We start from the raw sequence: 12,500 nt of genomic DNA on the forward strand, positions 1-12,500 counted from the left end.
ATGCGACCGAATGCCAAAGTTTTAACTCGATTATTCCATCGGCAAAAAACCACCGGTGGAAGGGGTGCGCCACTCGCCGGCTGGAGGCTGCTGGGCGTGCTAAACCATCAGCAATGACTGCTCTTGCTGCTGCTGCTGCTGCTGCTGCTGTTGCTACCCCGTCTAATCCGTCCCTCGCTACGGATCGCACGGACATACTCTGCTCTTTGGGGTGTTGGCATTGCGCCTTTAACGCGCACCAGTCCTTCAACTCCATCTTAAGGGCGTCTTAACTGTGCCGGGTTTTTTGGGCAACACGCGAGCGAGACCACCGGACCGCTGGCGCTGGCGTTCGGGGTTTATGAATTTCCGTCCGTCCCGTTATTGTTGCCCCTTTTATGGGGCGTAATTTTATTAATGTATATAAATCGCAAGAAACGACAATTTACGACAACACGTTTTCCCTTCCATTTTCTTCCGTGTTTTTGCTTCTTTCTTTTTTTTTTGTTTGCTTTATTTGAGGTTTGTGGTGAAGGGTTTTACCGGTAAAACCGGTCTCAAAGATGCTACCGAGGTAGCATCGGAACACGGTGCACCGTGTCAGCCAGGGCAAACAGTTGTTGGCACGTTGGTAGAGGTCCTGTAGAGTAGAAGAGTGAATGAAAGAGTGAGAGAAGATAGAGGAAGAGAAGGACGATTGTCCAGCAAAAGTTGGCCAAACATAAAAAAGCTGTACATCAAGCCCGTTGTCGGCGGTGGTCCGCCGGCACCGGATCGTCAAGATTGACGTCGATAAAAAGAGGGATCTCGAGGCGGTGCGGGGTGCGGTGCCCATTTGAGAGCCACTCGCCAATAAAACTCGCCCAGATTACATGTTAATAAATGTCCATTGTGCATTATAATAAAAGGAAAAGGCCGCGGAGCTCGCGCACCGCACACCACACCGAAAAACTCCGCCGGTCGCCTCTTCCCAAACCCCATTTGTGGATTGTTCCGTCCGAAACGATGGATTAAAGGGCATGTTTTTCATCTTAATTAATTTTTATCCTTCCTGCGTACCAGCCTGCACCGCCGTCGCATTCATCGGACATTTCGTTGTAACCCAGCCTGTTGTTTGCTATAATAATTGCTATAAAAAGTTTTTTCGCCCATTGAATCACATTTTCGGCATTTCTTCTTTTCCGGTTCTTCTCTGAGTCAGCTGGATCGTTTCGTCTTTTGGAAACGTCGTATTTGATTTGGATTACACTTTCGAGTCAGCCTCCGTCGTGTTTCCATAAACGCTTACCAGGCCAGATCCTTGGCCGTAGTTGAAGTTCCGCCCTTCGCAGGCACACTGAACAAACGGAACATTACATTCCATCGGTCTTATCGGTCAATGCTAATCTCAAATGACACTCATGTTTATTCTAGAAGCGATAACACAGCATACGCCCAATGGTGAAGAAGGACGGTTCGGGAGGAAAGTTCCCCCAAAGCTTGTGGCTCAGTTTTCAGTCTTCAGGCGTCTGTCTGGCCGCCGGGCTTCACTTCGGCCGAAAGGGAGGGCTCTTGTGAGGCGACTGTTTGATGTTTCTGTGCGTACGTTCACTTCGCTGGAGCAACATTTCATCCGCGGTGGAGTGGAGTACACTTCAACTTTTTGGGAAGCTCCACGGAGTAGCGTCGCAGTGAAAGTGGGCCGCCCATTCGTGCGAGTGAATAATTGGAAAATTTCACTTTTTTCAATTACCGAAAAGTTTTGTACGCGCCGTCCGTCCCTTGGGGCGCGTTGGGCCTTGATTTCGATGAAGCAGGCTTGTTGTAGGCCACCATCACACGCCATCGTAGCGCCATGTTGCGGCGAAGAATTCGGCCAAGTTGTTGGTTACAGTTCGGAGCTTTGATTGAGGGCCTTCGCCTCAGTTATGCGGATGGAATTTTTTTCATCAATTCATCAAGGACGTGCGCCATCTGAATCAAATCTTGGTCTTGTAGTTCTTGGAGCTAGTCATCCTTCAATTCTGCTCCTCCTTACGCTACGAATGGAAGGCGTATTGTAAGTGCAAGAACCATTCTGCATTCCAAAGGATCTGATCGACAGCTTTTTATGGAGCCTAGCATCTTTATTAGTACTGGTTGCTGGACCGATATCGTGGAATTTGACAGCTCCACTAGAACAGAACCATCAATCTGGCCCAGTCGAACTGACGGATTGCCAACGGGGCGCTCGTAGTAGACGGCTGGCGAGAGTGGTCAAAGCGATGCGTGATTAGCAGAGATAAACGATATCCTTTGAATGATGTCCAACCAAGCACCAAACGCTGATGTTTCGCTCATTCAGCCGTTCACTTTGATGGCCCTGGAAATCCGAGTGGTGGTGTCCGGTCCTCTTGAGTTCCGACGACGACGACGAAGGTCCTTTCTCTCGTTCTGCTTCTAGGTGATGCTCATCTTACACTCCTCAGCACTATCTAGCTAGCGCCATCTGAGAGAGAGAGCCTCTTTGCAATGACTGATGGTGTCTCTTGGTCCGTCGGCTTTTGGTCCTTTTTCCATCTTCTCCTTTTCTTCTTTTACTTGTGTTACGCCTCATGTCCTCTTTTACTGAGAGAGGGAGAGAAGACCGAAAATACAAAAGAAATGGCCTTCCAACGGTCCATAAAATTGCCATCCATATGCTACTGATGAATGTGATGTGGCTGAAGTAGGACTGTAAGGGGCGGCCGAAGTGATGATCGTCACCGCATTAATAATGAATACCATCATCATCTTCATCGATGTTACCGATGGCCGCTGGAATGCAAAAACTAGCCCCAGACACCGCAGATACTGGTCTTCAATCACCGACGGTAATCTGGGAGCTTTTTGCTCCCTAATTCGTGTGTCTAGTGAAAGGTCCTTGGCCAACCCAACAACAAGACAACCTCGCCTATGTTTGTGTTGCGATGACGAAGGTTACCTTGGCGCAAAGGATTATGGTAATAGAAAAACCCTTCACAAAATATCCTTTGTTGCTGCACAACTTTTTCTATAAAACTGGAAAACATTTCAATTTCCCATCATCAGTACCGCGATCCGTGTGCAAATTCTAAAATTCCCTTCAATCGAGGCGAATCTGTTTTCGAACTAGCGAGATGAAACCAGCTGGTTAGCTAACCTGCCAAAATTATATTCAAACCATAAGCTAACTTGCTGGTTGCTGCTGGTGTTGGTGTGGGGCCGTTTTGCTAATTAGTCCCGCTAATACCCGAAACCCGAAAAAGGGGATTAGAAGCGCCAATACTTTCGCCAATCCTTTCCTTAAGCTCACCTTCCACGGTAGCCTCCGTCTGCTGCCAAACTACCCTCAGCGCGAATTTGCATCGGTTTACCATATTTAACTTTTCCAAATTCCCCGCTCCGTTGAGCGACGTCGACGAGGAGGCGCGAGGTAACTCAACCTGTTCCGAGGGGGGAGGGGGAACATCCGGAGCTCATTGTACTTAGGAGCGCGCATGGGTTCGCTGTCAGGGACACCATCGTTCCCCACCCCGCCAAGATGGTGTAGTTGATGGTGACAAAAAGCGGCGAATGAAAGTCATTTGACGCGTAGCTATCCGGATACGGAATAGGAACACTAAATCAGGACACCGCACCTCACGGATGGTGCGCGTAAACAATGCGACAGCCCCCCTCGTCGGAACGTCGACCTGGTCGGTGGTGAGGGACATCTTCGCATTTTAATCACATAAATACCACCGGCTGTAAACTTTCGGGCGCAATGGCTTATCACAGCATCGACGGGGAGGGGGCGCTCGGAAATGCCACCTGGAGGGAGAGAGAAAGAAAACCTGGCCAAGAATGGGTGGCGAGGGGTGAAGCCCGGTTCCCAGGAAATGGTTCGAAAGCGGATCGTTGCGTTCGAGGGGAGTAAATGTTCTTGGGTAGTAAATTGAAGCACCTTCATGAAATTTCATCGCGAAAGATAATGCCGTACACACGCTGCTGGTATCCGGACCACCAGGTAAGGGAATATCTCAGTGGGAGTGTTGTAGATGCGCCAGGCCAAATGGTTTCCCGTACAAATGGCAGGAATTCTTTGGAAGTTCTTACTTTCGAGTGAAATAGAAAACGAGCGCTAGTACATAACCTTTCGCCATTATCGGATATTGTGGCCGGTGCTTTGTCTGGTAAAGACTTAATCAAAACGGATTACAAACGCTTTGAAGTTGTCGAAAGAACACATAGCATGGTAAATTTTCAATAAAACAATGCGACGAGTTTATATAAAACTGATTACCACCAAATACAGGTTATTGTTTGCTCATTCATTGCGCTTGCTTTTGCTCATTGCACTCATTGGAATAGAACTTTAACCGCGTTTAAGAACTTTGTAGGTAATTATAAAACAAGCTATCATATCTGCGACAGAATATCGTCATCAAAGCGAATTATTCAAACGAATCCTTCGGATCCAAACTATTCGGGACACAACGAATCAAGTTAATGAATTTTATTTTGCAGGAATTGGATTTTAAAAAGACATCAGTTCACTAATGTATGCCACACAAATACTTCGGAAATAGTTCCAACAAACTGAAAAAACAAAGAATCGAATTATCAAATAATCAGCATTATGTTCAAGTTGAATCATTTAAATACTATCGAAATTTGTATGATGGAATCATCTAGCAACCACCACGCTATTGTTAAAATTTAATGTAACATCCTCGTGAGCCTTATTTATGCAGTAAGATCTAATCTGAGTTATTCGACTATCGTCACACTTCACGAATTCTTCAATGTCGGCAAATGACAAAGCACTGCTCCTACAGGTGCTACTGCAACCCTGAAAATTCCCCCGATGATTGACATCTTTGCTCAAGCAATCGGAAAGCAAAAAAAACGGCTTCCGTTAATTTCCGAAAGACGAAATTACCATCATCCCAATGATGGATTGTTGACCTCACGACCACGAGGGTTAAAATGATGAACTTTCCGCTCGAAAATTAAATCCAAATTGTACATTGCTAGTGACAGGCTCGAGACCGGCTCGTAGATTGATTAGATTTAGCGGTTGCAGGTGTGGTTTGGCCAAAAGCCCACGAAAAAGATCACGAAAAGATATGCTAGAGAGAGAAAGAAAGAAAGAGAGAGAGAGAGAGAGAGAGAGAGAGAGAAGGCAAACATCAGAAGAAGAAGGGCTGGCCAGTGCACGAACTGCCACCCACCGACGAACTGGATGAACAGCTTGAACCGGATAAGATTAATCTTGCACTCCAGAAGCCATTTTACGGTCTCCAGCACCGTGCCTCGACCTCGAGCTTACCATTTTTGACACAGCGCACCTTATCATGCCGACCGGCTGCATTAGTCAAAAGCCTGTAACAAAGTTTTCCTTCCCTCTTCTACTCTTGTTCCACGAGGCTGTTAATCCTCAGTGGCACACTCACAGAGACACAGGCACAGGCACAAGGTGGGAGGTGGGCACAAGACTGACGCGAACAATTAGTCTCAAAGCGGCAAAGTTGGAAAATGAAAATCGCACTCATAGCGGTAGCTAGACCGAAAATGAAGAGGAAGAAAGGAATTTCCAAGTAAGTGACTGACCTTTTTGAAATGTGCAGTCAGTGTGAGCTATGACCTGGAGGCAGCACCACGAGATGACGTCGGAAGCATACCACAAGTGGCGTTAGCATCAAAGGGAAAAGCGCAGCATCTTATTACACACTGAGAGCACTGCACATCAAACGATCCTCTTGTGAACTGTACGATTCCGTTTCGTCGTCGTTTTCCTTCTTTCAGCAAACCAAAAAAAACAGCGCACAACACATCCAGGAGACGATCCTTGGATGGTCTCACCTCCCGAGAAATAACTTCAAGAAAGTGCTTCCAGCGAAGGAAAACACGAAATTGTGCGCACCGGCGGGCACCAGCGACCTTCTGCCAGCGTAGGAAAATGTGTTTAATCGTTCTCCGTTTGCATAATTTCCACATCTTGCCACTCGGTAAACACTCGCACCGGAGCAAGTAGAGACAACGCCAGACACCGTTTACTGTTTCAATTAACTTTCGACAATGAGCACCATTTGCATGTATGACGGCAGTCGGTTTGTGTAAGCAGTGGCAGCCGCGACGAGCAGAAGGTTAACGATTAAGCCTTCCGACAAGTGAGCAATTAGCGGTTGGATGCAGCTGGATGAAATGTCGGTTCATGCCAGTCACTCGTCGAACTCGCCTGCAATCTGGATCGATTATATTTTAATCATTTGCATGACATATTCATTTATCGGCAATCAATCAACCGAGTACCCATGCCACCGACCGGTGCCAGTGACAACGACTGAAAGGGAAGATCCCCATAAAAGTTCCGGATTCACATATTTCCGGCCCTACCTCCGGGAACCGACGAAAAATGACGAGTTATATTGAGCTCATTTTTGATTTTTCTTCAAGTCAAGTTGGATTGGCTACCCACCAGACGTCGGTGCTGCCATTGATGGATCGCATTTGGCAGATAGCGATCATATTCCACGTACCGGAACGCGTTCGTGATCGTGCGCTCGCGCTGGTTCCTTATTAAAATTGTCTATCAAGCACGGAAAGAGAAAGGAGCACGAGCAACATATCAAACGACGACGTCACAGACCGGCGGTATGGTACCGGATGTGTGAGCCATTTTACAGGCTGATGCACGTCGCTTCTTGGCTGTCATCGATGTTTCGACATCGGAACCTGTCGAACTCGTCGTCGTCAGGACAGTGCAGAGGTTTGGTGGATTGGTGTTCCAAAGGAAAATGTTCTTAATCAGGTGTGAAGTGACGTAAGAAGAAGGGAATGGGGGGGGGGGGGGGGGGGGGTAGTATTGCTTCGGAAAAGCGGATTGATCACGTACCGAATTTGAAATACGCTCTGCACCTTCAGACATCGGAGTTCGGGCACATGGGACTCGCTTACTCGGTTTTATGACATCGATTCCATCCGGTGCGGCACACCGACTGGCATCGATTCCACAAGAACGAGATGCATCTCTGGGTGGGGTGAGACGTGGAAAAGCAAATTTTCTCACGATCCACACGACCGGAGCCACAAGATCCACCGGGAAAGTTGCCAAACGAAACACTAGCCTAGGTAGAGAGAGACCGATGAGATGAGTCGCTGCGCGCCGGTGCGAGTGTCAATTCAAGAAGTCAATTTATTCAACGAATTTGCTACCAGTGGAGAATGGTACGGCCATGGTGATACGGTACGGCACGCCCTGCATTGCCAAACAGGACACAACAGCAGCAGCAGCAGAGAGTGGTCCTGTGAGCCGCAGGTTACGCTTGTTTTGCCGGAATTGATTGACTTCAAAACAAACCGAGGTAAAGCCCCTTGGTTCGGTCGATGGTTGAAGCGACCGTCGAAGGATTTCGGATTTTGCAAGTGTGTGTGAGGTGATGAAGTTAAACTCAATCATAATTCTATGTCAAGCTGACTCCGGTTGGTTTGGTTGTTTCATTTTGTCTGTTTAATAAAGCAATGATCGCTCTCATCGCTTCTCTTTGCCTGGGTGATGAAGGATCATACGCACCACGAGCCGCCATGATTGATTCTCAATTCAATTATTCAAATAGCAACGGTTAAACTCAAGGAAATGTTATGTGGACATGTTTTTATACTCAAAGATAAACAGCGATTAATTATCGAGGAATGATGCTGCTTATGCTTTTGACGCGTTTTGCCTGCGGTAGCGTTCAAATGGCCCCCAAATCGATGATCTCCTCGAAATAAAATGCACACCACAAATAAATAAACATTACACACCACAAAAAGAACAAATCACACAGCCACACATTATTCTCCTTTACTTTCTCTCTCCCTCTCTCTCTGTTCCCTTCTTCAAGTGCACGAATGTTGAAGTGAAGTAAAGCGATGCTAAATGACGGCCGCATATTTCGCATATTTTTTCTCTCACCAGAAGGAGAGCTCCTCCGAAGAGGGGTTGTACCATTAACACTGAGCACCAGGTGAAAGCAGGGGAAAAAGGGAGAATAAAAAAGCTTAAAACCACCAACCAGAATGTCGGAGGAGGGGAATGAAAATCATCCAAGCTGCTTCATTCATTTAGCGCACGTCAGGTTTGCAAAGCGATCGGCCACCAGATGGTGAACGTACAGTGGTAGAAGCCTGGTGGGGGTGGAATTTAATTAAGCTTAAGATGCTCGATTAATGAGAAATTCTAGCGACGGCACCGATGGCGACGCGTAACATTTGGACTTGCCACCGTTGGCCACCGTTTGGAGCTGTCCTTCAACTCGATCGCTATTCGGGCGTCGTGTGGTCATGTTGTGGTTAGCCAGCGCTAGAAAATGAAAAACCGTCCCACCCACGGCCACATGCACCGAGTGTCAGTGAAATCCTTTAGGAGCGATTATAATTGAAGAGCTTTTTACATGAAGTCACTGGAATTTCCTCTAACCAGCACCATCGCGGCAAGCACGAAACCGTGAACAATGGATGCACCAGCTGACGAATGTCCACCTTCCAGAAAGAGTTTCGATGATTAATTCATTGGATTTGTGCCATTCCAAAGCCCTTTCGGTTCTGGTGGCTCCCTTCGAGTTGTGTCCTTCGTAAGCTTATTCCAAGTATTTTAAGACTCTCGCCCCGTCCGCCAGTTCCTCGGAACCTCTAATGAATCCTCTGGCCGGTCGTCCATTCGAATGAGAGCAGATCCATCGTTCGCCAAAGCGGATTAGCGGAGTTGGTTATTTGCGAAACGGTGCCGCAGCGATCCACCGGTCCACCGGTCCCGTAGCTCATTTGAAAACTGGATTCTTGATGAAGAGCCATCGGACGCGTCTTATCAGGCGCTTCTCTCTTTACCCAGCTTTAACAGCCGGTTCCGAACCGATTCCGGCTGATCCGCTTCGTAGATGAAGTTCTCGGTTGAGGTCGGTTCAGGGGTTGGTCCGCTCGGTCCGTCTGTCCTGTCATAACCATCTCAATCATCTCGAACCAGAGCAGACCAAGCGCCGCCGCTGATTTATTGCCGAGTTGAACTTGATAAGAAGATTAGGAGATGTTTCGGGTGGATGCAATCAATCCCTCGCCTCCACGTAGAGGTAAAGCCAAGCGCTGATACAGATTGACATTTATATGGGTTTCGGCATCATCATCATCATCATCATCATCCTCATTCTCGGTAGAACAAGATGAACGTTTGTTGGGAGGGGAACCTTTTGATGATAAGCAAACTTTCACCTCTGTTCAGTGGTTGCATAAAACCGATCCTCAACAGGCTAGCAAACAAGGAATAGAGGGAAAAGGTGCAACGGCACTGTTTTACACCTGTAGTGGCATCCCATACAACATCTCGAAGTGCAACGCCGGAAATGGATCCAATTAATGATGTCTTTATTTGCTACACAACGGTTCATCCACTAGTACCGTGGGCCACCCTCGGCGTAATCGTACATTTAAACGACCTTCCGCCACTTACAAACTGTGGCCACGGATTTCCATTAATTAATTCCAGCGTTCGCAGCGCCACTTACCAGCAGCTGGGAAAACATCGCCACCGCAGTTTATTTCACTCCCCCCAAGGATGCCAATAGCTCTTCTCCTTTCCTTCGTCGGATGATCAGGGGATGATTATCGTCGCACCAGTGCCACGACACACCCAGAAACACACGCGACCACTTGGTACCGGGTTGTGGTTTTGCTGCAACTGACAAACTGAATTCAATTACCGCGCTACGGTCGCTAGGTGAGCGCCGAGTGTTGAAAACTCGATGGATTGTTGTGGCTTTCCCAGCATCCCCCGGTCGCTGAAGGTGAATTAACAGCACGGAGTGCAGCACAGTTCAACGCTCGCGAAGGCAAAAGGAAAACCAAAGGAAACAAAGAAAGGAACGAAATAATGAGGCAGCGTTGGAGTCCCCCTGAAAAAATAAACCAAAAAACCGCAGAACCGAGGGTCCGAGCCAGTTTGCGAGGGAACCGGAGGGAGAGGAGACTCCATCGACTGACTTTAATTATGCATTCAACAAGACAACTTGCCAACATACACTCCCCGGTGCTACCCGCCCGTATTTTTTTTTTCGTCTTGCAATTTCCACATCCCCTGACGTAGTGGCAGGGTAGGGCTGGTACTTGGGTTGGCGAGGGTGCGCAGAAACAATGGCGAAAACACAAAAAACCTCCGAGAAATACGAATAAAACTTTTGCCCGCAACCGAAGAGCATCAGCGCGCGCCCTCGGTGTCGGTGAAGTTGGGTATCGCTGGTCCGCTGGTTCTACTCTTTGTCGGTCGGTGCGGCACTGTACTCAACCTCCCCCCACTGGGGGATACTTTTTATGCTCCAGCAACTCTCCTTCTCTCTCTCGGTTTGTGCGGTGCCGCTGGAGAATCTGGTGGACAACTCGGAGACAGTCTGGTGTCATAAATGCATGCGCGCGAAAGAATGGCGGATGATTTATGACACCAATGACACTGGCGACAGCGACGACGAAGATGCTGACGATGGACGTAAGCTAGGGTGTCTCGTTGGACCAGTCCGGGACCGGCCACGTTGCCTCCCTTCCGTCCGCGGTCTGGTTGACATGCAATCCGATGGAAGAAGAATTGCTTCTGATATGATATGTCGCTACTGACACGTTATGAGCTAGTTACTGGTGGAGCTGGTACGTCAGTACATCAAAGTGACAGCTGCAGGACAACTCCACCAGACCGAACTACTTACCGCGATAGCACAAAACACCGAAGGACGTGGACTTTTCGGAGCATTCGGAGAAAACTGTCGGGCTGCAAGAACACGATCGACGCACACACGGGCTACAGTGATTTTGGTTTGTATTTTGGAAAAAAGATTTGTTTCGGTTTTTCTTTGACGAAAACAAACTAATTGTACGGTTGCCTTCTCGATTCATGTCTCTGTGATTCCCTGCCATCCGACGTTCCCGTTTTCGTTTGTTCTTGATTTCGAGTTCGCTTCGTTGGGTTTTGTGTTGTTCTTGCGCTCTGGCTCTCTCTCTCTCTATTGTATAGCGTGGGTTTGCGTTAGGAAAAGTATAGTCCATAGAAAATATTGTTTCTTTTTTTGCCTTCTCCTGCTCTAAAGTGCAACATGCGCTGCGGTGTTGATGTTTCTGAGTGAATACGGTGCCAAGCTGCCTTTATCAATCCAGCTGAATGTTGAGCTTCCGCTGTACTCACGAATGGATGTGGTGGAGGAGAATGTGGTTTGTATTTGGAGTACTTCCAGATTGATTTTTTGAACTTTAGTTAACTTATGATGCTTTCTGCGAATCCACGAAACATTTGTAAATCAATCAAAATGGGTCTTGTAGTGATTTCCAAGAAATTAAATCTCGATGCTTTCGATACTGCATCATCGATGCATTTCTGTATGATCCCGTGTGTTTCCTTACAGTCAAATCCCTCACTTGCTAGCTCTCAAATGGTCTAGGCTAAAGAACACTCTGTTTCCGCGACTAGTGCTGATGTCCTGGTTTTATTTCTGTTCCTCTTTCTACCCAAGTTTTACTCAAGCACCTGACCAGACTTCCAGTCTGCCGGTCTGCCGGTCTGCTGATTTTCGGTTTTTCCGCATGATAAACTTTTTTTTCCTTTTATTCTAATTTCTTCCTCTCACAACGTAAACTTTATACTTCTCTCGGCTCCTCTGAGAAGTGCTAGCCTCTCTTCACTGGCTCTATCCGGGATTGGCCACGTTCACACGCTAATCAATAATAGATTCCGATCAAACAAGAGGCAACAGGAGAACTGAGAGAAGGAGAGCAGGAACTAGTTTTCCGAGTACAAATAGAGGAACAAAGTTGACTGCAATCGATTGAATTCACCAAGCGCGCTCTCGCACAGCTTCCAAACCTTCACCGTGCTCTGTGGTGCTTCCGGTTTCCGGGCTGGCTGCGATCCACTACCGTCTCTATGTACAGTGCAGCATCGTTTCTACCCCCCCCGGGGATGCTTCGACGAACTGATTGCAATTTCCACTGATCGCGGAACGCAACCCGTTGGCAGCGACTCCACTGCTGTTTGGACTCCGACTCGCTCTGCCTCTGGCATTGTTGTTTTTATTATTATTATTATTATTAGTATTATTTTGTAGTTGCGGCAGCGGAAATACGGATGATTTTATCGCACACCAGGCCGCGGTCCGCCGGATATCGCCATCAGCAGCAGGAACAGCATCGTCAGCAGGGCACAGTTGCTGCGCGTCTGTCGCCCCCGCTGGATGGCGGCCGGATGTTCACCTGCAGCGGATGAGGAGGAGGAGGAGGACGACGACGACGACAGGGAGGACGACAGAGACGAGTGTAATGTGATGCAGGATGGGCAGGGTGAACCGGCGCCAGCAGTGGAGCAAAGAGTAGAAAAGAGCAGAGCGGAGAGGATTGAAATTAATTTCACAGATTTTCGAAACTGCCTCTCAGCTGTGCTGTTCGGTGGTTAAGGAAATGGATGTCAATGTGGTTTTTGATTAAAATAGAAAATGGAAGGAAACGTTCTGCTAAACATACCCATCCACAGGAACAGAAAAAAAAGCAAGAAG

General features: G+C 47.7%; 1 protein-coding gene across 3 annotated transcripts in view; it reads right to left on the minus strand.

Annotated features, from left to right (window-relative positions):
* Positions 1 to 10,760: 10,760 nt before the first annotated feature.
* Positions 10,761 to 12,500, minus strand: part of LOC126578853 (zwei Ig domain protein zig-8-like) — a 23,738-nt gene continuing 21,998 nt past the window's right edge. For all 3 annotated transcript variants that reach the window (XM_050241822.1, XM_050241804.1, XM_050241812.1), the window contains one exon: positions 10,761 to 12,201. In XM_050241822.1, coding sequence (XP_050097779.1) covers positions 12,083 to 12,201 — 119 coding nt within the window. In that variant the 3' untranslated portion in view covers positions 10,761 to 12,082. The remainder of the gene's footprint in view (positions 12,202 to 12,500) is intronic.

The sequence above is a fragment of the Anopheles aquasalis genome, chromosome 2 (assembly GCF_943734665.1).
Source record: "Anopheles aquasalis chromosome 2, idAnoAquaMG_Q_19, whole genome shotgun sequence".
NCBI classification, from domain to species: Eukaryota; Metazoa; Arthropoda; class Insecta; order Diptera; family Culicidae; genus Anopheles; species Anopheles aquasalis.